Genomic DNA, 25,657 nt, shown 5'->3' with positions numbered 1-25,657 from the left:
TGTGCTAGACCTATCATATCAGCATCACACGTCACCGCATCACACTTCCAACCCACCAGCCAGTTAAAACCAGACTTTAATTCACATAAAATACAGCCTGGAGGTCAGAGCTGAATTACATTTACTGTACAAAGAAACAAACAGTCCAAAAGGAGCTCAGGAATGGTGTGAGTGTCAGCAGTGAAGGGTAGTGTTTATGTGGTGAATGCAGGACAGTCCACACCCTCAAATAAAGTCCACGTGATTTTGTTCAAAGTTCAAAGAAATGGGTCAGGTTGGTAGGACAGGGCAGGTGGGGCCTCCTCTGCCTGATCCTGCTGGTGGCCAGGCCTCAGCTGGGGTCCCCAGGAGCCCCTGCTTACACAGGCCTCGGCCCCTACCCCCGCCCCAACTTGTGTCCTAGAACAGCAGGCGTGGGGACTGTCCCAGAGGAAACCCACTGCAAAGGAGTCCCAGAGAGAGGGGGTCTCAGGCCTAGGGAGGCCCCAGCAGGAGGTAGAGTTGAGCACCAGTGTGACCGACGGCCATGTCACCAGCCAGGTGGGTGGAAAGAGGCCAGGCCTCCAGCTCAAGGCTAGCTGCCGGGTCCTGGAGGAGGGACTTGGGTCCACCGCTGTGGCTGCTCCAGGTGGCATCACTAAGAAATGGGTCAGGATGGTTCTGATGACGTGACCTCACAGAGGGGCGATGCCAGGCAAGAAGCAGCTATGGAGTGACACCCAAGGTCGTCAGGGAACAGAAGCTGGCGAGAGCCAGGTCCAGACACTCAGGAAGCGAGTGAGTGGTGACTCAGTCCAGACCTGCAGAGTACCTGGCAGTCCCTCAAGTATTTATCACCTACAGACAGCTCTGCATCTTCACATGGAGAAATGTTGAGCCCGTCTCATATAGCAACATATGTAAACATGACCAAAGGTGCCCCCACGTGAGGAAGGATGTGGGGCATACCCCACTTCTCCTTTCCCAGAAACATCAGCAGTCCTCTTGGGAGCCCACGGCTCCATGACACACGGCGACATCACCCAGGAAGGCTGGCAGGAACCCAGGAAGCTGCAGCCCCACTGTGCAGACTGTTAGGCCCACCCCCACACCACTGCCCAGCACTGTGTGGTGGGCACACTGGTCACCATGCTCAGAAAGTCCAGCATGGGTAGTGAGGTCCAAGTTTGCTGCCCAAAGCTCATGTGTCCCCACAGGCCCCTGCATAGCCCACACCCCATGTGAAGTGTACGGAACAGTGGATTCCTTCCCATCTTTGCCTCAAATCCCTCCCTAATGTCCCAAAGCTTATTTCCACGAGCCCACTTGGGCTCATCCCGTGGCTGCATTAAGGCTTCCCTGTCGGCCCTTTAAAAAGGTACAAAAGTGGTGAAATGTCTCCTATATAAATAAGAAAGCGAGCCAGGCCCTGTGGGACCTCAGGACAGTCCCCTCAAGGTGGAATCAGGCAGAGCATGTGGGGACCCGGGCTCGCTCCGCAGCGCAGCCTCTGCTGTCCTACAGGGCTCATTTGGCTGAGAACACCTGCCCGCTAGGTGTGTCCCACGCTCCCAGGAGGGGCCATGTGGCCAAAGTCTACCCTGCACACGGCGCCGTCCCAGCACCCGGCCAGGAGCTTCCCCAAGCCTTAGCCCTCACTCCTCGAGCGTGTCTGGACAGGTGGTGCTTGCCTGCCCTGCTAAGAGATCTTGCAGTTGCTCCTGGAGCAGTTCTGGGGCGGGCTATGTGGGGGGCGGATAGACTTGGACCTCTTGAGGCTGTTGCCCTTGCTGCCACCACCCCCTGCCCCACTGGCCAGTGAGTAAGAACGCCCATGCATCATGACAGCATTCATGCCATTGGCCATTGAGAAGGACTTGAGGTGGCTCTTGATGGTGACAGGCAGAGGGAGCTTGTCGATGAGGTGCACAGGGGTACAGGAGACGATGGCACGGCAGCAGAGGTCTTGCAGGCTGAACACTGGGAGGTGCAGAAAGGGGTTATGTAAGACCTCAGGGGTCAAACTATGAGGAAAGGGGGTCAGACCATGGGTAGAGTGGTCAGATAATGGAGGGGGGTTCAGGCTGGGGGGAAGGCAGTGAGGCACCAAGTGAGCTCACAGTCTAAGGCCCTGAGGTACGGGGGATACTTAGGGTTGAGTAGTTTCATCTGGTCAGATGAGCACAAGTGATGCTCAGTGGCGGGTTGAGGTTTTTGGACCTGGATCCTGATACCCCGCCACTCCACCTTGTGCCAGGTGCCACCAGAAGCAGCCACTGGAAGATGCCTTGCTCTGGCTTTCTCCCTAGAGCTGCACACTGAGAAGTACCCTGGGAGACCCTGCTTCTGAGGGATTAGCCAGCTCTGCTCCCAGTGTGCTTGGCAGGAGACCGAAGCTTCCAGAAACACTGGCCACCTCTGGCATCTCTGGGAGGACATGGCTTGAGCTCGTGGCACAGGAAAGGGTACAGTCAGACTCTTTACAGCTCAGCTCTAGGAGGGAGGGGTTGGAAGCCACTCCCCTGCTTGCTCTGGGACACACCAGGGCCCATGGCACCACCCCCAGCACAAGGGCATCATTAGGTGTAATAATTCCAAGACCCCCAAACAAAGCACATGCAGGGAGCAAGTTAGTTTAGTCATGGCACATCGTGGGAGGCCTACTACTGGGGAGCCTGAACCCCTGAGAGGGACTACGACCTCTAAAGGGCCGCCTGTCTGGTGCCCTCAATAATCAATTCTCAGGCCCCAGGGGCCCCAACAGTTGTGCCTCACCTCGGTTAGGCCTCCAGATCTTCTCCATGCCGTGCCGCATGAGAACGATGCGGGACAGCTCAGTAAAGGACTCGGTGACATTGAAGTTGCACAGAGGGCTGACCTCGAAGAAGGTCATGCAGTTCTTCTCTGCATAGGCACGTGCCTGCTCCGTTGGAACTTGCCGCTTGAAGGCCAGGTGTAGCCGGTTCCCAACCAGGATCCGGGGAACTCCAGGTGCATGCTTGGGGCGCATAAGACTCAGTATAGCCATGAACGCGGGATGCCGCGCTCCTGGCTGTACCCCCCTCCCTGATTCTGTGATGGGATGGAGTTCAGATCTGTGAGGCACAGCACCCCAGCCTTCAAGTACCATTGTAGTCAGTGCTCAAGAGGATGCACAGAGCTGGGAGGGGCGACAAATGGGGGGCCACAAGAGGCTTCTGCAGGGAATGGGAGTGCACGTGCCCCAGGGAGGGGGTGACCATGAAGGGGGTGTCTGCAGGTGCATACCTACCTCATCAATCTCCTTGATCCACCGGTCAATGCCATCAAAGGACCAGCGGTTGGTGATGTCATACACCAGGAGGATCCCCTGCAAGGGAGATGTGGGCATCATGAGGCTGAGGGGTTGGCCAGATTGAAGGCTCTTGGACGGAAAGCCTGGGGCTGGGTAGGGATGGTACTGGCCCTCCAAATCCCCTCCTAAAAAATTACTGGTCTGAAGACCAGCCCTCTCAGCATGAAACAAACTGCATGTGCAGTCAGAGGGCTACAGAGGAAGTCGAGGTGCAGACATGCCTCGCTGATAATAAAAGTAACAACAGTGCACCTCAGAGCAAACGTGCCAGCTCCAGTCAGGTGCACAACTGACAGAAGTGCAGATCCCAAATGCTATGTACAGTACGGTGTTTTAAAATGAAATATAAACATACAGCACACCACACAGAAAAGGTTTCTATGGATGTAACCACACATTGAAAGGCTGGATGGGAGCTTATTATCTTCTTGCTTATGCTTACCTATGTAATGTTGAAAAGCTCAAAATAGTGAGCAGAAGCCCATCTCTTGGGCTCAACTTCAACTGCACCCCAAGGCGGTTGGGGAGCCCTTGGTTGCTCCTCCAGGTGGCACCTGCCTCTTCCAGACATCACCTTTTTGGGGCTGCCCAAGTCTCATGGGTAGGGATTATGACAGAGGAGATCCACCAACTCCCCAAGCACAGGGAGGAAGGACACAGAGCTGGACACAGAGCTGGTCACAGTGCAGGCAGCAGGGAGCACAGTGATCACTGTCTTGGCAGTGAAATCAAAGAGAGGGTCTTAGTTACCAGAATCACCTCCCTCAGGGAGGTCAGTTGTGCAGTTGTGTGTCTCAAACACGTGGAGGGACAAACAGATCCTCACTATACTTTTTTTAAAACAATAAAAGTAACACATGCTCACATTTTTAAAAATTAGTATTTTAGAGTATGAATAGCAGCTTTCCTTCTCCTCTACTCTCCCCACTCCTCCAGAAATAACCTATTGTTTCTGGATGTTTCTACACAGTGCTGCTCACTCCAATACAGACAGTTCACGGTGCAAACCACCCAGTCCCTACCTGGGCCTTTCCCCACAGTGGCTGCACCCCCACCAAGCTCATCAGTCAGTGCTGCTGTTGGCTTGCAGGTAATTTTGTCATATATTATTATAAATCTCTGAGCACATACAGCTTGACCTATAAGAAGTAGAACTGCTGGGCCCAGGAGTGGATGTCCTTATTGTCAAAGGTATTTATCGAGCTATAGCTTATACACCTGAAAAAGGACAGATTTTATGTATGAATGGTTTGATGAATCTGGATGAATATATATACCTGCACAACCACAACCCCAACCAAGGTAAAGAAGTGCATTTTTAAAAAATTAAAATTAAATGTTGGCATGTGTAATGCTTTGTATGGTACAGCTCCCAAGGAACACAGGCTGCACGTGGAAGCGTCTGCCCACGCCCACAAGCACCCAGGCTCTGTCCAGAAGCAAGTGATGCACTGTAAGTGGGGAGCAACTGTCAAATGGTCCCTGGCCCATATGCCTCTCCACCTGGGCAGTGACAAGTGGAACGCTGGTGTCCTAATCAGTACTTGCTGAAAGGTAACTGCACGCTCCATTCCATTTTCCACATGAAACCCCTTTTTGTATGAATGAATCAATCATTCTCTATCTAGAAGGAGACTAGCACCTGGCCCTGCTCTCCCTGGCCCTGCTAGTCCAGATGACCCCAAGTCCTCAACTAAACAGGACGATCTGCTGCCCCCAGCTCCATTATTACGCTGAGCCCAGGGGTCCCACTGTCTCCAGCAGCAGGATGTGCCAGCCTCCCAGGGCCACAAGAGGCTACCTCAGACCTCAGCAACAGAAAACGAAGGCTATGGGTCTAGGAGGTCAGGAACAGAAACGATACTCATGGTAAGAACAAGACAGTCCTGCTGCAGGACAGGTGACAGCAGCCAAGGGTTGGCAGTAGCTTTTGTGACCTGGGCCCTGAGGGACCCACAAGGCCTCTCTACTCTTAACCGAGGGTGGGAGAGTATCAGGAAATACAAAACTCGACTGGGAAAGATGGTCTTGCTACTCTGCATACCAAACTGGGTGGCACTTACTCTGGATACCTAGCCTTTCAGTCTGCACTGCCACCACCAGGCAGGATGGAAATGAGACAAGGAAGAGCAATGCCACCGAGACAACAGCACCTAAGAGAAGCCTAGAGCTTAGAGTCTATTATCCACCACCCAGGCCCCAGGTGTGCAACTGGCTCCTCAAGCCCAGAATTGATAAAAAACAAACAAACAAACAAAAAAACTTCCAGAATTAAAGCAAGAGCAATGACAAACACACAACTGACTGGGCTGGACATTTTGGAGAGAACATGGACATGATGACACAGTGTTTGCTTCCCCGAAACACTGTGTAATCTGGCAAATGCCCAGGCTTGTTAGGTGTCCTCAATTAGCTGAAAAGAAATGACTGCAGTCTGTTCCATGTTTATACCCAGAGCACGTGGAACCTCTCAGGTTTGATCTCAGTGCCTTCTTGATGTTGGGTTTCACAGGCAGTTCTCGCTACTTACCCTCACCTCTGATGCTGACGTGGGGTGCTGACAAACGCCCCCAAGCTATGATCCACACCCTGATTATTTAGGATCAGCTGCTCCAGGTGGAACTGCTAGGTGAACAGAACACCAGCACACACTGGGGGGAAATCAAGCTGGAGCTCCAGGTACCAACAACCATACCTCTGTGAGAACTCCCAGGATAGGAGCCACCAAGCCCAGCCAGGGGTCCTTGGCCCCCACTCAGCATCTCCCCGCCTCCCACCATGTCTGAGAACCCCCACTAAGGAAAGCCCTGGAGGAGGATGCAGGTCAGGGGTCCCCAACACCTAAGTGGCTTTAGTGAGACCCCTGCTGCAGACTTCTCTCCCTCTCTGCCTCCTGAAGTCCCATGAAGCAGAAAGAGCAGAAGTATACGGTACCCGGACAGCTGCAGATTTCATTGATCCTGACCCACAAGCAAAAAGGACAACACATGAGGCTCCCCATGAGCCCAAGCCAGAGTGAGAATGTGAAAGGAAACTCCTGCTGAGTGCAGGCCCACCTGGAACCTGTGGCCCACAAAGCCAGGGGCCCCAAAACGCACCCAAACACCCCCACTCAAATGAGTGTGTGCTGCTCCTGGTAGAGGACCCTGCCTGGGGAGGTCTGAACTGGGCAGGTCTGAACTTGCAGGCCTCCTTGGCAATTTCGAAGTCGAGGCTGAGGGGGGTCATGGACTGCTCTGCACTGTAGACAGGACTGGTCTTGTGTCCAGACTCCTCACGTTGACATGGCAGCGACAGCCGAGAGCTGGTTTGTTCATGCAACTACTTCTCTCCTCTCCTTCTAGCCTTGAATCATACACAGATCCACTCAGCATGCAAGCATCTTGTAGGGCCCAGAGTACATAGAGAGAGGGGCAAGCAAGCCCCTGCACACCCCTCAGGGTGGCCCCATTCCCCTGTACACCCACCCAACTTGGGTGCACTTTCATGGCAGCCCCTGGGACAGCCCCCCATCTCCTACTCCTTGCTGATGCCCTGCCTCTCTGAGGTCCCTCCCACAGTGGCTCCAATGCCCAGTCCCACAGACCTGATTAGGAATCCAGCCCAGTCAGCCCTGGCAGCCACCCACCCTGAGATGGACCTGGTTTCCCTGGCAGCCTCCTTGCTCCACAAGTGAAGGTCTTATGTGAGGGGGAAGTCATTTTGGTTTCTAGTGAGCCAGATGACCAAGCAGAGTTTCCACAGTACTGGGTCCCAGCACACCTCCCATAGTACCAGCCACAGAAGTCAGTGGGGACACAGAGTGGGAACAGAGAGTGGGGACATAGGGAGCTGGTACCCTCTGATGACTGAGGCCTCTAGCTCAGAGGGCGGCCTCGTGGAAGCTTGATGTCCAAACATCAAAACTTCCTTAGAAAGAGTCACACATGTAGGGTTTGACGGCACAGAAACATGAATTGTCCCTCCGGAGAGCGGCACTGGCAGTGTTGCTGGTCTTACCTGTGCGCCCCTGGAGTAGGACCTGAAGATGGTGCAGAACCTGCCCTGGCCCGATGTGTCCCTGAAACACAGGGGCGGGGGACAGGGGCGGTCAGTGGGATGCAGCCCGTGGGACTCCGGCATGTGTAACATGATCCCTCCCAGGGGCTCAGCCCAGGGCCCCCTTCCCCTCCCCTTCCACAGCTCACACTGGCCAACCTCTGTGGGCCTGGGTGCTCAGGGACACTGCCCTGCCAGGCTGGAGAAACCCAACCCTGTTAGGAATGTACTCTTGACTTCAAGGTTCTAGAAAATGCTCCTTAGAGTGTAGCAAAGGAAGAGGGAGGAGGGGCTGTGGCCACTGGAAATGAGCCTTTGTGGGCAAAGGGAGCTGGGCTTTATCAGAACAAACAGCCCTGGACCTTTTGGTTCCTGTATCACCAAACAGAATCCATACCACGTTTACACAGGACATCTTTAAACAGCTATTCCAAATGAAATGTAAATAAGACTCCTTCCTGTTCCTCTAAGGATTCTTGACACTTCATTTAGCTTTGGAGGTCCCATCAATAACTCTGAAGTGCTACAGCACCCCTGCCCCCAGACACCGCTGCCCTGCACAGCTCCTGACTCACCAGAGCTCCAGCTTGACCCGCCGGCCGTCCAACAGGATGGTAGTCGTCTTGTAGTCGATCCCTGTGAGGAAACAGAGGGTGGCTGAAGGTAAGGCCTTGCGGACAAGTCTACCAAGACCTGCCTCACCAGGACTCAGTCTCACAGCCCAGCAAAGCTGGGTGGAGTGGCCTGCTGCCCCCAGCTGAGCCTTCTCGTGGCTCCAGTCCAGCAACGCAAGCGAGCATGCTGGGCACCACAGCACAGGCCAAAGAGAGGGTGGCAGAGAAGCGGAGTCCGGCACGCCCGAAAGAGGACAGCTCATCTTCAACTGACCTACTTTGTATAGATCTCAAGTCGAACTCTCAAAGGCTAATCATATTTTCAAGTTCTTAGGTTCACCATAGGTGCCCAGTACTGACAACTGGAGCGTGCTTGGAGTATTAAGGGTAAAGTAATTTCTAAAATGCCATTTCTCTGAAGAGCTCTCTGAAAAACCTATATATGCCATAGCTTTCTTTCTTTCTTTAAAAAAAAAAAACAAAACTTTTCTGGGAAAAAGTCCAAAAGAAGTTCGTAGGCACAGGGAGTGCTAGATATGTTATCTTACATGTAAGACCTTCAACTGGTTTATGGACCTTCTGAAAACTTCTAAAAGCTCAGCGTTTTCTCCTCCTCTCTTAAGCCTTAAAAATGTCATCAGTTTCATGACTTTATATATCACTTGTTCCAAGAGGGCTTGGAAATGAGCATTTTAACACAGGTGTCACTCTCACCCAGTGTGTGTGCAAGCGCGAGCACATGTCAGAGGGCCTGCACTCCCTCAGGCGTCTGTGCCTGCATCCTGGCTGTGCTTCTGCCTGGTCAGCTCCTAACCACACATCAAAACCTGACTCCCATGCACCAAAGGACACCTGACAGAATAAAAATGCAATCCAAGAAACGGGAAAAAATATTTGGAAACCACATATCAGGAATATATATGGAAATCTTACAACTCAACAACAAAAAAACCCAATTAAAAACTGGGCAAAAGACTTGAATAGATATTTCTCTAAAGATATACAAATGACCATAAACACATGAAAAAATGCTTAACACCATTTCTCATCAAAGAAATACAAATCAAATCACAATGAGAGATCAACTAACACCTATTTAAATTATTATCAAGAAAAATAGAAAATGACAAAGGTTGGTGAGGATGTAGAGAAATCTGAACCCGTGTGTACTACTGGTAGGAGTGTAAAACAGTGCCGTTACTATAGAAAACAGTCTGGCAGTTCCTCAAAGAATTAAACACAGAATTACCATATGATCCAGAAATTCCACTTCTGAGTTTACACCCAAAAAAGTAAAAGCAGGGAATCGAACATATATGTATTTGTACACCCACGTTCATGGCGACGTTGTTCACAAAGGCGGAAACTACCCAAGTGTCCATCGAGGGATGAGTGGACTAACAAAATGGTCTATACATACAATAGAATACGATTCACCTTTAAAAGGGAATGAAATTCTGACACATGCTATAATATGGATGAACCTTGAGGACACTATGCTCAGGGAAATAAGCCAGACACAGGACAAATACTGTATGATTCCATGTGTATTATGCCCCTAGAAGAGTCAGATTCATAGAGACAGAAAATAGATTACAGTTTACAAGAGCCTGGGGGACACGGACGGGGAGTCAGCGTTTAATAAGACAGAGCTTCAGTCTGGGAAGATGGAAAAATTCTGGAGATGGATGGTGATGATGGTCTCAAAACAGTGTAAATGTACTTAATGCCTCTGACCTGTACACCTAAAAATAACTAAAATAGTAAATTTCATGTTATGTATATTTTACCACAAATTTTTTTTAAAGTAAGAGAAAATTCTCTTGCACACATTCTCAAGTAAAAGAGCTATTCTTCAGGAAGAAACAGAACTCAGGCCTGTCTCGAATGCCCTCCTCTGCACTCGTCCTTCCCCCCAGTTCTTGTCTGCTGATAACCAGCTTCTTTGGTGGAAACTCCTGAATTCTCTATCAAACAGGAAGCACAAATTTGGCCTAGGACTCACCTCTCAGTCTTAGCTCCAGTTTCTGTGAGATGGACCCTGTGAGAGTAATTTCCAGGAAGCCTGTGGATGTGGATGCCCATCCTCTAGGCAGCATCCCCTCCATGTGGCAATCAGCCCAGCAGACTTAGGCTGAGGTGACTGGACACTGTTCTGGCCCTCACCCCGAGGCTAGCTACCATGAAAGGTGCGGCCCTGCAGCCAAGCCACTGGAGGTTGCACTGTGGCCCAAAGGCCTAGCAGGGAGCTGCAGGTAGGACAGGGCACCCAGGAAGGGCTAAGAGACAGGGTACAGGGAGCAGGCTGCCGTCCTCCACTCACCTCCAGGGAGGACTAGCACCTCGGCAGGGCCTTGCTTGGCCTCCTCCTATAACCAGCATCATGCGCCTCACTGACCCATCTGCCCACATTCCACTCAGGACAACATGGCGTTAACTTCAGTTTGTGTCAGAAAGGACGCGGTCCCTGCTCTCTAGCGATTCTGCTCAATGCTCTGCCAAACACATGCGTGGGATCCATGTGGACAGGCACTCAGAGCTGGGAACTGGTATCAAGGAGGAGCAGCTCTCCTCTTGATGCCCCTCCTGCTGCACGGCCCTGCCTCCCTCCCACTGGGTCGGAGAGCTCGTCAAGGAACAGGATTCTTAGAGAACACTGCAAAGCAGAAGCTGGAATTCGGTGCCTGAATGATGTCACCACTGAAGTGGTTTACTCACAGACAGTGGCAACATTCTCTGGCACACTCTGGTCCCGCCCGGCCTCTAGGGACAGGTGGCCTCCATGTCTGGTGCCAGCACGGGCAACCCCAAGAAAGCTGAGCACCCCTGCGAGGAGACTGAGGAAACTGGGCAGCAGGTCCCTACTGTGGACAACAGGGTCCAGCTGAGGGTGGCTGGGGAGCCAATACGTCAAGACAGGTTCAGGGAGGAGGGGAGCACAGAGCCCCTTGGCGGACACGCTCACTTGGATATTGATAAAAATTCAAACGTATTCTTCATGCTTATTCTGCTTCTCACATCTCAAATCTGGATAAAAACTTATGGTGAGCTTTATAAACACACAGAAAAGACATAGCAAACCCAGAAAGAACCCAGAGACACCTATAGAAGGGCAAAGTCTCCCGGCTGTAAAGATGGGCGTCAACCAAATTTCACTATGAATCAGCTGTGACAATTCTTAGGTCTAAAGACTGTTGCTGGAGAATTTCAATCACTTCCTCCCTCACTTCACACCATTAGTCCTTAAATATTGAGCAGCTCTTTGAAAGAATGATGACCAGAGGTTTCATTCAAAATATTTAACACCTTGTATAGCACAGTCATTACCATTCAGAAGAAAAATAAGCTATTGGAAGCTAGAACCTCTGCTGGTGCCCAGGGGTCAACCAGGCCTCTTGGGAACTTGAGCAGCTCACACATGGGGAGGGGCCACACAGGATGACCAGATCTTAGGCCCTAGGACTGCAGACACACTCTGGGTGGACAAGTGTTCGGGGAGGCCACCAAGGGCCAGCGGCAGGTGACCAAAGGCGCCAGGGGAGATGAGTGTTCTGATTCCCGGTCCTTCTCATGTGTCCTTTTTACTCAGAAAGCTTCAGGGCATTTATCTGCCCAGTGTTCTGGGGGCGCTTTTCGCCTTTAGGTCCCCAATTCACTCCTCTACCCACACACTCCTCTGTCCCACATCCTGGCCTCTCATTAGCCAGTTTTCTCATCTTTTCTCCCATCTCTGTCTTTTTTTCCACTTTCTGGGAGATATCCTCAACTTTATCTTCTTGCCCTTCTATGATCTTATAAAAAATTCTGCTATTTTTAATTTAATTTCTAAAAGCTCTTTCTGGTCCTCTGGAAAGTTCCTTTCTAATAGCCTCCTGTTCTTGGTTCTTGAATGCAGTATCCGTATACCTCAGACATTAGTTATAAGATTGTTAAGGTCCTCAGATGCCTTTCCTCACCTTGGGGTGACCCTTGGTTGTCCATTCACCCCTCAGAGATCCTAAAAAGCCGCAAGAAGTTCTGGGTATAACTTTGGTTTCTGAACTGGGCTTATGATGAAGCTGCCAGGTGCCTCTGGGTGTGCGGAACTTACATTTCTTGGGCTAATGACTGTTCCAGCAAAGACTGTCTGCGGCCATGGGCTCCCGAGCACCAGGAGTAGGGGGGTAGCCAGGGTCTCCCCATTTGGAATGGACTTGCACTGAGCCCTCTACTGTGCCCGATTCTCCCAAAGAGTGGACCTCCTGTGTCCCTGCTGGGGGGCCATCCAGCCATTTGGCCCCTGCCCTGATTTCAGCCTATCCCCCTCGGGCCGAGTTCAGAGGGGCCTGGGTACATGGGGTGTGGGATCCAGAACTGTGGGGTCCCCACCAGCCCTTCACAGGCCAGGCTTCAGCTCTCTGCGCTCAGCCGTGGCAGTAGCACCTGTTTCCCACATGGTCAACCTCTCTCACCTGATGGATTCACATGTTTTTAATAATATCTTTTCTATTATTTTCATGGAGTTTCTGAAGGGAGTGGCAATTCGCTTGACATAAATCACTTTATAACTTCTGTTATACACCAGGCATTGTTCCGGGAGCTAATGGACTCATGTTGCTGCCCAGCTGCCCTGTGCCATGTTTTACAGGGCTGCCACCACCTTGCGAATCACAGGAGGCCGTGTTTCATTTGTTCAGACTTTTACCGAGAATTGTTCACCATTTTAGAAGAAAAACCACATCACCCATAGTGACACCTATACTAGGTACATATTTTTCTTTTTTGAAAATCTGAATATTTAATAAAAAATTGAAAATAAATGAACAAAAGCTACATGTATCCACATAGATAAATGTTTAAAAATATAATGTTTAGTAAGCAATAAAAGTCCCAGAATGACATATCCACTTTGGTACCATTTACCAGGAACACTTTTACTGTCACCTCAGTATCTAGTACAATTGTACCCAAGCACTGATTTTCTGGAATATAAACAATCTTACAATGCCTTGCACTCCCCCTTCTTTCTCCTTTATATTATAAATATACATCTACATATACATGCACATGTCTGTTATTTATTCTGAGTATAAACAGAATACATTATCTATGAATTTCATTCTTTTTCACGACAGTAAAGGAGATGCTGCAAAGCACTGATCTAGAAGGACCTTCCAGGGCTCAGCATGGCACGAGCTGGCGGCCTCCCAACACCGTGTCCCTGCATTGCTGGTCTCAGCCCCTGACAACACCCAAGGCAGGGAGGTGCACAGAGCAGCTCACCAGCTCCAGAAAAATGCTGACAGAGGCTAAAGTTGCAGGAACATTATAATTACCTGGCTGCTGACTCTGCTGCCCATCAAAGAGGTATTTCATAGCATGGATTCAGAAAAAAGAAGTAGAAGAGGAAAAATGAATGGTACAAAAAAGATTAAAGTTTCAACTTTCTAGAATGTCACTTTGTTTTCCAAAAGTCACTCGTGTCCTGGCGATTTGGGGAGTTTACCCTCCTGCCTGCTGAGATGCACCTCAGCAGGAGCTATAAGCAGAACTGTGGGGATGCACAGGAGGAAGGCTGAAGCACTGACCAGCAGAACACCAGCTTTGTCTTTATGTAGCCTCCCATTCTCAGGAGTGGGACACCTGCCACCTGAGTGGGGCATCCATACTCATGTGGCCAGCCTGTCAAGGATAATCTGGTGCATAAACCACTCGCCTTGGGCTGACTATTCTCCTATATAGCACAGTGGCCCCTCTGCTGGAAGTCCAGGTGTGGTGTTCTACCAGGAGTCACCAGACTGAGCAGGCTGGAAGTCACGCTTTCCTCCTCCATGTCCCTTCCTTTAGCGTGTCATAATGCTTGAATGTCTGTTAGTACTGATGCAGAAAAACAGATTCCCAAGAAACCCACCCCCAATACAGCCCTAGGAAATTATGAAGTAATCAGGGCAAAAGAAGACACACACATGAACAAGAACCAAAAATTCTCAGCCGTCTGTTTAGATCTGCCCACTTAGCTTTGTTTTGGGTGCATAAAACAAGATTTTTAGATGTTTTTAAGTTCAATTTTCCACTGTTCAGCGGGAGCAGGAGCCGGTCAGAATGAAGACTGCTATGCACAATTCGGCTGACCTCTGGGTGAGGGCACATCTCACACATCTGCTCAATAGCATGTTTGCTGCCATCTCCTTTTCTTTTGAGGTTCCAGTCTTTTATGAAGAAACGGGAGGTTAGTGTGTAAATATCCAGCTATTTTCCAACAAAATTAAAAGCCACAGGAGGACTTTTTAAAAATTCATAACAATGAACAAAAAAAAACAATTAATATAAGAATGGATTAGGAATGACGTAGAAAATGCTAACCAATGTCTTCCTTTGCAGTGTTTAAATTAAGCACCAGAAACTAGAATGCTGGCTAGTGTTCCAGGGAAAGGAAACCATTCCCAGCAGATTCTCCCCGTTGCGCAGCGAACCCACCCCCCCGCCCCCGATGGGGTAGAGGCATCCCTGGGCAGTGTGGACCATAAATGCCACACCCTCACAGTGAGGCAGGTGACCTGGCTGAACTCAGGTCACCTAATGACTTCATGGAAGACTGCAGCGCAGCCCGGCCTGGCCCCTCCACACTGGCAGGAGATGCTGTTGTGTCAAAAGCTCAGATTATTGGTTTTCTACGTAGTTCCAAGATTGCAGAACCTCTCGGGAAGCATGGCCCCAGCCAGGCTGTCTGAATGAAGTGTGATGTGACATCCAGCTGGTAACGTGAGGGTACCACCCCCAAACCCAGGAAGGGCAGCTGCTGTTTCTTAGTGTTACTGCTTAGGGAGGGAAAATAAGGTCCCAAGGGCAGACAAAAGGCAAAACAATAACATCAGGTCTTCTAGGAACCAGAAAAAGTTTTCCATAACACAGGCAGCCGGAAGTGCCCTGGGATCCACACACGAGCCATCCAGGCAGCCCAAGGCACAGGTGGTCCTCTGGACATGCATAGAGTCCAAGACACCTGACCTGTCTTCACACGTCCTCTCGTATAGGTAAGGCCACAGCACATGCTTATGCCAAGGAAATGTGCCTCGTATCGCAGAATGTGTTGGAACAGAAAGAATTCCACACATCCCAGTGGGCGTGTGACAGAGACAATACTGAGTGGTGTGGCAGGCAATATCTGGTGGGCCCAGGATCCCACTTCCTGGCACTCATGCCCCTGGTTACACCCCTTTCCTTAAGGGTGGTGGGAGCTAAGACTTGCTTCTGACCCTGAGTAGGGCCAAGGTGATGGATGTCCCCTCCAAGATCAAGTTACACGAGACTCCTACAGACAGATTCTCTCCCTTGCTGGCTCAATGAACAAGCTGCCCTATGGAGAAGCCCACGTGGCCAGGAACCGACAGCGGCTAGGTTCTACCAACAACCACGTGAGCTTAGAAGGGATTCTACCCCAGCCCACAGCTGACTGCAGCCTGTGAGGACCCAACTAAGCTGTGCCCAGATTCTGGACCCACAAAAACTATGCACTAATAAGTAGGTGCTATTTTAAGATGTTCAGTTTGTGGTAATTTCTTAGTTGGCTTGGGCTGCTATAACAGGATATTACAGACTGGAGGGGAGAGGGGTGTGTATAAACAACAGAAATTTATTTCTCACAGTTCTGGAGGCTAAGAGTCTAAGACCAAGGTACCAGCAAAGCCCTTTTCTGGTGAAAGTCCGCTTGCTGAGTCCTCACATGGCGGAATGGGTGAGGTAGCTCTGTGGGGTCTTTTATAAAGCAGTAATCCCCTTTGTGAGCTCCACCCTCAAAATCTAACCACCTCCCAAAGGCCCCACCTCCTAATCCCACTGCCTTGGGGGTTAGGTTTCTACACATAGATTTTGAGGGAACACAAACATTCAGTCCACTGGTAACTAATACCAGTAGTATCTAACAGAAATGCAAACATACACTCCTCTGACCAGCCACTGTACTTACAAAAATCTATCAAAACAAAACAATAAAAGAACTTTTTAGAAAGCCGTGGTGAACAGAGTAACAGCCCTGAAGATGTCCACATCCTAATCCCTAGAACCCGTAAATATGCTTGCTACAAGGCAAAGGGGCGGGTCATGGACCTTGAGAAGGGTGGGCTCAATGTCATCAGGAGTCCTTAAAGCAAAGGACCCTCTTCCCGCTGAGTCAGAGAGATAAGATGCAATGAGAGACTCAAAGCCTGGGACGGCCCTGACCTGGCTTTGAAGATGGAATAAGGGGAACATGAGTGAAGAATGTGGGTGATCTCTAGACGCTGGGACAGCCCTCAGTTTACAGCCAGCAAAGAACTGGATTCTGCCAACAACTCAACTAGCAAGGAAACGTATCTCCCCTAGAACCTGCAGAAAGCAGCCGACACCCTGGCTGTTGACTTATGACCTACAGAACCATAAAATAATGTTACAGCAGTAACAGAAAAGAAATATCCAGGCACAAAAGTAACTAAAGGCTATTTACTGCGGCATTATTTTTTATTACGAATAAACTGGATACAAAATAAAAATCCATCTAACTGTCAATGGTTAAGTAACAGAAAGTAATCCACAGAAGGAGGCTATATGGCTATTATAAAGGAACAGGCACCTGCTGAAATGAAAGCAGAATGAGAACTCTTTATACTCGCTCAACTGCTTTGGAAAACTGTTTGTTGGTATCTACTAGGGCCGAACATACTGCGTACTCTACAACCCAGCAAACCAACTCCTCAGAGTATTCTCGACAGAAATGTGTGTACATACGCACCAAAAACATGTACGGACATAATTTGTTTTATTGAGCTTCACAAGTATTGTGTTTTTTACAAACTGAATGCAAGACCCCTTCACCAACAAAGATTACAACTTGTTTTACTGAGGTGATCTGGAACAGATTCCATAATATCTCTGAGGTATGCTTGTATGAGAATTTTCATAGGAGCACTATTCAGAATAACCCAAACATGGAAACTATCCAAAAGCCCAGCTGTAGAAGAATAAAGACATGGCAGGCAGTACTCACAATGAAATCTATACAATACAAAGGAGTGAACTACAACTACACACAATAATGTGGCTGAATCTCACAGAAAATGGAGACATGAAGAAGCCAGGTACTCAAGAGTACAAATGATACGATTCTATTGATAGAAAAATTCTAGAAATACAAACTAGTCTATAACATAAAGGTCAGCGATTGCCAGATCTGGGGGCAGATAAAGGAAGTCGGCAAAGAGCACGAGGACTGAGTGTGGCAATGGTTTCTCAGGTATATATATATACCTGTCGACACCCATTAAACTGCAAACTTTAAATGGATACAGGTTTTTGGTGCATAAATTATACCTCAATAAAGTTGATTAAAAGGAAAAAAAGGCTGACAACATCAAACACTGGCCAAAGTGTAAAGCATGGAATTCTTACATGTTGCTGGTGGGAACTCAAAATGATAAGAGTAACTTTAGGACACAGTTTGGCAATTGCTTATATGTTAAGCACACACTTCACAACAACGTGTGTGTTGCAAATGTGTTTCATGCCACTGAATCAGACACTTACAAATGGCCAACATGATAAATATGCATATTTCTACCACAAAAATAAATTTAAAAACATGTTTAAAGAACTCGTACAAGAATGTTCACAGCAGTATTATTCGCAATAGCCAAAATCAGTAAATAATTAAAACCGTATTGATAGGTAAATGGATAAACAAATATATCCCTACAAAGGAATGCTACTCAGGAACAAAAAAGGAAGAACATAAATGAATTTCACATACATTATGCTGAGTGAAACAAACAAAAGATGAAGAACACAGTACCGTATGATTCAATTTACAGGAAATTCTGGAGAGGCAAAGCACGTTAGAGTGACAGGAAGCAGACCAGTGGGGCCTGGGGAACCCACTTCCAAGAAGCAGGAGAGAACTCTCAGGGGAGGTGGAAATGTATATATACACCTGTCAAAACTCATCCAACAGTATGCTTAAAATGGGTACCTTTTATTGTAGGTAAATTATAACTCGATACAATTTATTTTTTGAAAAAGTAACCCACAAGGTACTGATCTGCTCAGAGTTTAGATTAGTAAGCCTTTTGACCATAAGAGGCTGAATTACTTTACAAAATGAGTCTGAATAAAGATCAGAGCCAGATGTGAACACCCATCCCCTAACGTGCTGACTGCACAGAAATTCTGGGAACAAGGATGATCTGCAGGTCTCCCATGCCTGCCCTCCTACGGGCTGGGGTCTGCCACCACAGGCACACATTTAAGCCTGTCGCTGAGGAGAGGAGGAAGGGGGCTGCCTGGTGAAGGACGGAAAAGGAAGCAGAAGTTACCTAATAAATTTCGAAATGCCTTTGTGTCTACACCAGCATGCCGGTTACAGGAGAAACTCTGGGCAGTTTGTGGACTGGTTTCCTGTGAAGGAAGAACTTTTCCTTAATGCCTTAAAAACCACACGAAACCAAACCAAACCAAAGCCTTCTGTTGTCCATAAAGAACAAACAGATCCACATATAGAACCTGGCGAAATACAGGGCATTTAAACAATTAATCATAATTTCCAAACACAGAGATAACCATTGTTAATGTTTTCATGTATTTCACTCCACAATTCTTTCATTTGACACCCACTGATAGACTAATTAGGAATACTTTTTTTCCTACTTAATAACAGAGATTTCCCCATATCCTTGCATATTTATTAAATATTCCTCAAACCAGCATATTTCAAGGATGTATAATAATCTCACCCTATGAATATAACATATTTCTGCTGCTGAACCCTTAGGCTATTTCAGATTTTTCTTTTTTTTTTAAGTTGAAGTATTTTTTTTAATTATTATTTTATATTATTTTCAGGTACACAATACAATGGTTAGACATTTATAAATTTATGAACTGATCCCCCCGGTTACTCTAGCACTCATCTGGCACTACACACAGTCATCATAGTGCTGTATTCTACATCCCCATGATCGTTTGTAATTACTGATTTGTACTTCATACCTTCCCCTTTTTCACCCAGCACCCCAACACTTCTCCCCTCTGGCAATCACCAGTTTGTTCTCTGCATCTGTGAGCCTGTTTTCATTTAGTTTGTTCGTTTCTTTTGTTCCGTAGATTCTATATATAAGTGAAATCATATGGTATTTATCTTTCTCTGTCTGACTTATTTTACTCAGCATAAAACCCTCTAGGTCCATCCACGTCCTTGCAAAGGGTAAGACTTCATTTTTTATGGCTGAGTAACATTCCATTTCATATACGTGCCATAACTTCTTTATCCAATCATCTATTGATGGGCACTTAGGTTACTTCCATATCTTGGCTACTGTAATAGTGATAGACTTACAGGGGAGTGTTCCATCCTATTTAATTTTAAGGTTAAACAACTTTCCATGTATGTTTCATGAGAATATTCTCTCTGCGACTCTGTAATCCTGGCCAAGTGACCTAAAATGAGGAAAATACTTTCACTAACAATACCACCACCTAGTTGTTCCCATCCATCGAGGGCCATGGTCACTGCTGATATGGACCCAATCAAGTCACTGGCAACCCCAGTGACTGAGAGAGCTGTGTGCATACATGTGTGTTCATACAAAAATAAGCGTGCACCCAGGACCATCGGCTCCTGTGGGAGACAACTTCTACAGGTTGACAAGGATTCCATTTGCCACACTGCTCCTGAGATCTGTGCCCAGGGATAAGCCTCCCCCTGCTCAAACTGTATCTGTAAGAAAACTGGACTCAGCTCCTAAAGCTGAGTATTGCCAATACTGACCAGAGAAGAGAGAGGCCAAAACAACGGTAAACAAATCAATACAAAACGATTGGGTAAAAATAGGAGACTCGCTGAATGAGTGCTAGGTGGTGTATCTGTAATAGCGGCACCAGGCACAAGGGCTTCAGGGACACCATGCTACAAAAGTACGACAGTCCATGGGCAGAGTGGATGATCATGGCTGCTGCCGAGTTAGAGCCCCCAATTCCTCTGCAATGACTCTTGGACACAGAACTTTGACACTCTGTTGGGTGTCACTATGTTCCTTCAGTCACTCAAGGCTGTACAAAGCGTCCAAATCCTGATAATGTCACTTAACCTGTCATTCATGCCTCCCAGCAGAGACTTAAGTAATAGGCACTCACCCTAACCATGGCCCAGGTGATAGACAACTGCTGCCTGGACGGTCCAGGTTGGCAAGGACCCAGATTATGATCCTAAGAACTACTGAAGGGAATGCAGGCCTACCTCAGCAACAGTGCTGCCACCTAACCGGGGAACCACATGTTGGCTTCCTGAGCTCTGGAACACATGCTTATCACCCAGCCGAGATCTGACGTTAACTTGCTTGCCCAGAGATCTGGCACCTACCTGGCTGTCCACACTTTGACACTTTTCAAAATCGGTCAAGTGCCTGCCTTTCCTGCACTTGCGCCTTCTTCCACTCTCTGTTCTTCCTCAAAAATGGGGGTAGAGAATGCCCCTTCTCAGGATGCTGACCTCCCAATGCCACACCCTCTGCACTTCTTCTTGGTTAGACCACTCTTCACTCCTGAAGGCGTGTCTTTCCTAACACCCCGGACTCTGCATGAATTGCTTCCCTTTTGTGTGTCTAGCCAAAGCTTCATACTTTTCTGAGACATCAGCGCCTAGCGCCTTGAGTGGCCAAAGTTCATTTGGTTCATGTCCACTGTCCTGCTCATGTCTTTGGGTCCCCACCTCCTCCAGTGGTGCTGGGTTTACCTGTGCCCCATTCCTTCTCTACCTTCTAAAGAACACATGTATACAGTCAATGAGGTACTTGATATTCCCATTTTGGCAGAAGACAAGCATGCACTGTGGACATCAGAGCTGCCCATCACTACTGGCTCTACGTGGTACAATTATAACCAGGAAACCTGAGTTACCATCTCGAAGTTCGAGTTCACTTTATTCACTTGTGTTTACCCTCATTTCCCACCCAAAGGATGACCCCACACACCTGATATTGGCTCAGCCCCTTTCCTGGTCTCTGTTGCCTGTGCTCACAGTCCAAACATACTGCTCCTGAGGGCCCAGGGCGGTAAATCCTGCCCCACAGCCCTCCCTTCTCCCATTCTTTCTACAGCTTGCTCCACACCAGGGGGCTGGACACTGAGACCTTCCCCTACTTTCTCTAAACGCCCAATGGATGACACCCTGACCAGTGTGGTCCCAGGTGTCACAACAACCATCAAGAGGTGTACCACTAACTGACTACAACTCCACTCCCTTCTCCTCCTTCTCACCTAGGCCTCAGACCAGGTTAAGTGGCCAGCTTTTCAGGGACCAGCAATTTCATACCTTACCAATTATAATTCAAATAGAACAGGAAGAGAAAGTACCTGTGGGACCCTCCTGCCTACTTCCCCACTCCCTAGTAGGGTTTCCTTCCTGAAACATGTTTCTATTTAGTTCATCATCCAATCCACAAACACTGTTGATGATGGGAACAAAGACATATGTGTACACAACATGACACAGCAGTGTCACTGTGACCACATTACCCTGAAAGAGGGACCCAGCTCTGTATAGCAGTGCATCTGCTGTGGAAGCCTTTTCCTGTTATCTGCTTGAATGTATGGCAAGTGCTAGAAATTGGGGAAAAACTTAACACTGAAAATATTCTACCTATTAACTTGTTTTCTGAAAATTCAAGAAAGGCCATACCAGTCCAAATTACAAATTAGCCCAGTTAGCATAAACTGAGGTGGGTAAGGAACCCTGTCTCTCCAAGCCTGCCACTCTCTTAGATAGGGGCAGGTTGATCTTTACACCACACACAGCAGGTGAGTGTCTCTGGCAAAGGGGCAGACAGGCAGATGGGTCTACGCATTGCCCTGTGTGGCCTTCTGGAAACCTCTCTGGAAACCCATGGTTTGCTGCCCTGGTTGGCAGCTGATCTGGAAGCTCTCAGGGCTCTGCTGCTCTGCTGGGCAGTGCCAAGAGGGAGGCAGCAGGGCAAGAGCAGTGCAGTGAAGGGAGAACAAATGGGCCTCAGTGACTGGTCCCAGGCTCCACGGCAGAGGGAGGAGGCTCGCCCTGGACCAGGGACAGAGGTGCCAGGAAGAAGGAAAGAAAAATTGTTTGGGATGCACTGAGAACCTGCAAGGAAAGGAAGCACTGAAGAGGAGGGTTGTGGTCACTGGGGAGAGGAGCCAGGTCCAGGGTGGAGGCGAGAATGTGAGGGCGCCTAGTGAGAAGAGGGTCTCCCCCACCAACTACAGCACCAGGCTCCCAGAGAAGGGGGTCAGACAGCTAGCACCTAGGAAGACTGAGGGTGTCGGGCCCCAAGCTGCCTGTGACAGCTGTGAGCTCTCAGCCTGAGTCTCAGTTCCTCATCTGTAAAATGGGATGATAACAGTGCCTCCATCACAGGGTGGTGGTGAGGACTAGATGAGGAGCAGCTCTGAGGAGTTTGGCCTTGGGCCTCGCACATGTCATGCTCAGGCCAAGGCCCACTTTGGAACATGGCATCTGACATAGGAAAGGCAAACTCCCAGTAAATGGCCCAGAAAATGGGCAAAACCCAGATATGAGGGCCCAACCAAGTACAGACGAAGAGAGAGACTGGGAGGGGCTGTGTGGTGACCACAGAACAGGGACTCTGAGCATAGGCTGTTCATTTATAATACACATCTAGTTAGCGCCTCCTATGTGTAAATCTCATGCTAGTATCGAGGACAAAGCTATAGAAGACAAGCCATCTGGGCTGTATGGGTCGGAGGCATAGCCTGACTCATGAAAACAGCATGGAGCATCTCAAGACGCAGTGTCCCTGAGGTTTAAACTGAGGAGAGAAACCCATTTTCAGCTAGGTAAGAAAAGACATTTGGAATTGTCCAGTGCAAAGCCATGGAGCTGGCGGATGTGGTGAGCTCTGGCCTAGCTGCCAGGTGGCTGACGTGGGCCACAGCCCACATTCTGGCATGCTGGGGGCACAAGCACATAGAATCCTGCACTATGGGCACAGCAGTAACATAGAAATAACCAGTAGGCCCAAACATTCATGGCAGACCTCAGCACTTGCCTGGCTTTGTCCACGGCCATCACAATTACCTCCTTTCTCCCTCCCCGCACATCCTAGGATCAAAGAATATGAGCATCCTGCACACAAGGAAGCTCCCACCAACACTGACCTTAGAGAAGCAGACAGGGAGAGATGAAGTTATACCCACTATTGAGAATTCTAAGACATGAGCATATCAACACTACAACACATCTTCCTGTCAACCCTCAATCTTCAACGTAAACATCTGTGAGAGCAAAGGCAAAGAGAACACAACTGTCTTAATCAGGGCCTTCACTACCCGCAGTAAAATGGGACGGGCTGTGTACTAGGGTACACCTAGCATGCCACCTCAGGGCCCACCACCCTAAAGCAGTCAGATCTGGTAATGCACTGGAGAGCAGAGCTGCTCACAGAATGTTCTACCTCCTTCCTGCCAGTTCCACAACCCAGTCTCCTTGCCACTTATGTTCTGGAGCCTAATTCCCCAGCAGACAGCTCAGTGGAACCTCTATGCAAAGTGTTCTGCTCTGCCTGAGGAGAGCACAGACCCTCTCCTAAAACCACTGCTGTGTATTAAGAAGAGAAAGCAAACCTCCTGAGAGGAAGGTCTCCAGGTCTATGGAAACCTATAAGCATGGCACACATCAGCATCACCAGACACCAAGAGCCACTATGGGCTCCCATGGGAGTGGTGCCATTGTCACATATGGCTCATCACTGCTTCAGGTGCCAGTGCTAGAAAAGGCTGTTTTGATGACTCACATGTCTGTGAAGCTGAGGAGAGCAACACGTACTCATGTACCTGTGTGAGGAACAAGCTAGACAAGACTTCAATGTGGGCAAGTCATCTGGCCCAAGGAAGGGGGTTTTGTTACACGCCCATTGCCAGGCGGGGATCTCCCTGCCATGGGTCATCTGCTCCTAGTCAGAAGGACCATGTGAGTTTAGGACAAAAACAAGAAGCCTGGAAACATGCTGAAGGCTTTAACAACTAAAAAAAAAAAAAAAATACATGTATGTCCTTTGTAAGAGGATCAAAACTAAAAAAACTCCTAAATATTGCAACTCTTTCAAAGGACAAATTCCCACGATACTGAATCCTGAGAACAAGCTGCTCCAGAGTTTCCAAAACCCCCAAAAGTCACCCTTAGGAAAACTTTGGAGAAGCAAAAAGAAGTACACTCTAGTCCACCAACTTCACCCTGATAAAGAAGACTGGGCCTTCGAGTCAGTAAGCTGAGGCCCTGACTACAAAGACCCACTCATCAAGTTGTGCATGTCTTAAACTTGAGGGTCCCTAGACACAGAGGCCAGGCACTGTGCCTTCTCTGCTTGACGCCTTGGGAGACCTGCAGGGGCCTCTGAGTGTGCCCTGGTCCTAAGAGCACATGGAGCCTTTCTAAGAGTGGTCTTTCTTCACCATTTCTGGCAGATGATCCTCTGCTGGACCAAACACCTCCGCTATCTAAGGCAGGTCTCCACATTTTACTCAAACCGGCCCTGCTTCAGTCAGCATGTCATAGGAAGTGTGGTAATGCACTGCTATTTGACAGAGGAGATAGGAGGTGGGTCCTATCTCTCTGGCTAGTGGCTCTGTGTTTCCTGAATGCTTGCTGCACCCAGCTGGAGTACCTAATGGTGAGACTGAGCTGACCCTCAGAAGCATATAAATCTATGTCCCGGGAAAACACTGCTGCCCCTGACAAAGCCCAACCCCTCTCACAATCTTCTCATGCTCTTTCAAACACACACCACCAGCAGCCCAGGAGCAGTGCTCCAGGAAGCAACACTACTACTGGAAAAGCAACTCAACTACCCACTGAGATAGGAGGGGCATCTCTGATGGTTGCTGCCAAGTGCCTATCAAGGTGGTAGTGGCTGGTGAAGGGGTCTGCTAAAATCTCAACAGAGGCCTTCACTCACACACCCCGGTGGACCTCACACTCTTCCTTCTTCACCTAAAAAAAAAACCAAGGCTCCTCCCTTCTTGCCTTCCAGAAGTCTCCTCTAAAACTAGGACTGAGTGCACGTGCCTCAGGAGGTGGCACAGTGTGAATGTGGCACAGCTGCCCACTGCTGAAGCTGATAGAACAGGAAGGGCATTAAGCTAGTCCAGGCAATCCAACAACCCTGACAAGTCCTAAAATGGAAGGGTCAGAAAAACAGCATCCACACTCTCAGTTGCCCACAGGCAAGCAATTTAACAAACAGCAAATGTTCAGAGCAGTCAGACAGGACTGACAAGAGCCCAAGAAACAAAGCAACAAAGGGTGTGGAGAGCAAAAACTTGAAGCAAAATTAGTTAGACAAGACAGAATTTCCAGAAGCACAAAAGGTCCTTGGAGAGACTCGACACTGACATACTATAAGCAGAGTCCCTAGTTCTAAGGAAACACCCCATGTGGCCTGGGACAAGGTCCTCATCACAGAGGGAGGACTGGCCACAGTGCTTTGCTGGACAAGATAACTATGTTTATTACATTAGATATGTAAATCAAGGGATTCTCAGACAAGTGCTGGTGATGTGTACTTGCTATGTATTTTAGCCATGAAATCAGATATTTTAAAAGAATGTTAATGTTGTAAATGGGACATTTTCTTCCAGCAGAATGTGTTGATTCCCTGAGCACTGAGTAAACACCTCAGGGGAACAGCCTGCCTTCAAGGCA

General features: G+C 48.6%; 1 protein-coding gene across 2 annotated transcripts in view; it reads right to left on the bottom strand.

Moving 5' to 3' along the window:
- Window positions 1-59: 59 nt before the first annotated feature.
- RAB40C (RAB40C, member RAS oncogene family) overlaps window positions 60-25,657 on the bottom strand; it is a 27,891-nt gene continuing 2,293 nt past the window's right edge. For both annotated transcript variants that reach the window (XM_039884753.1, XM_039884754.1), the window contains exons 3-7: window positions 7,927-7,987; window positions 7,313-7,373; window positions 3,251-3,328; window positions 2,755-2,977; window positions 60-1,959 (exon numbers count right to left, since the gene is read on the bottom strand). In XM_039884753.1, coding sequence (XP_039740687.1) covers window positions 1,679-1,959; window positions 2,755-2,977; window positions 3,251-3,328; window positions 7,313-7,373; window positions 7,927-7,987 — 704 coding nt within the window. In that variant the 3' untranslated portion in view covers window positions 60-1,678. The remainder of the gene's footprint in view (window positions 1,960-2,754; window positions 2,978-3,250; window positions 3,329-7,312; window positions 7,374-7,926; window positions 7,988-25,657) is intronic.

The sequence above is a fragment of the Pteropus medius genome, unplaced genomic scaffold, assembly GCF_902729225.1.
Source record: "Pteropus medius unplaced genomic scaffold, Ma_sr-lr_union100, whole genome shotgun sequence".
Taxonomy (NCBI): Eukaryota; Metazoa; Chordata; class Mammalia; order Chiroptera; family Pteropodidae; genus Pteropus; species Pteropus medius.
Note: the sequence above shows the minus strand (reverse complement) of the source record. Positions and strands in the feature narration are given on the sequence as shown.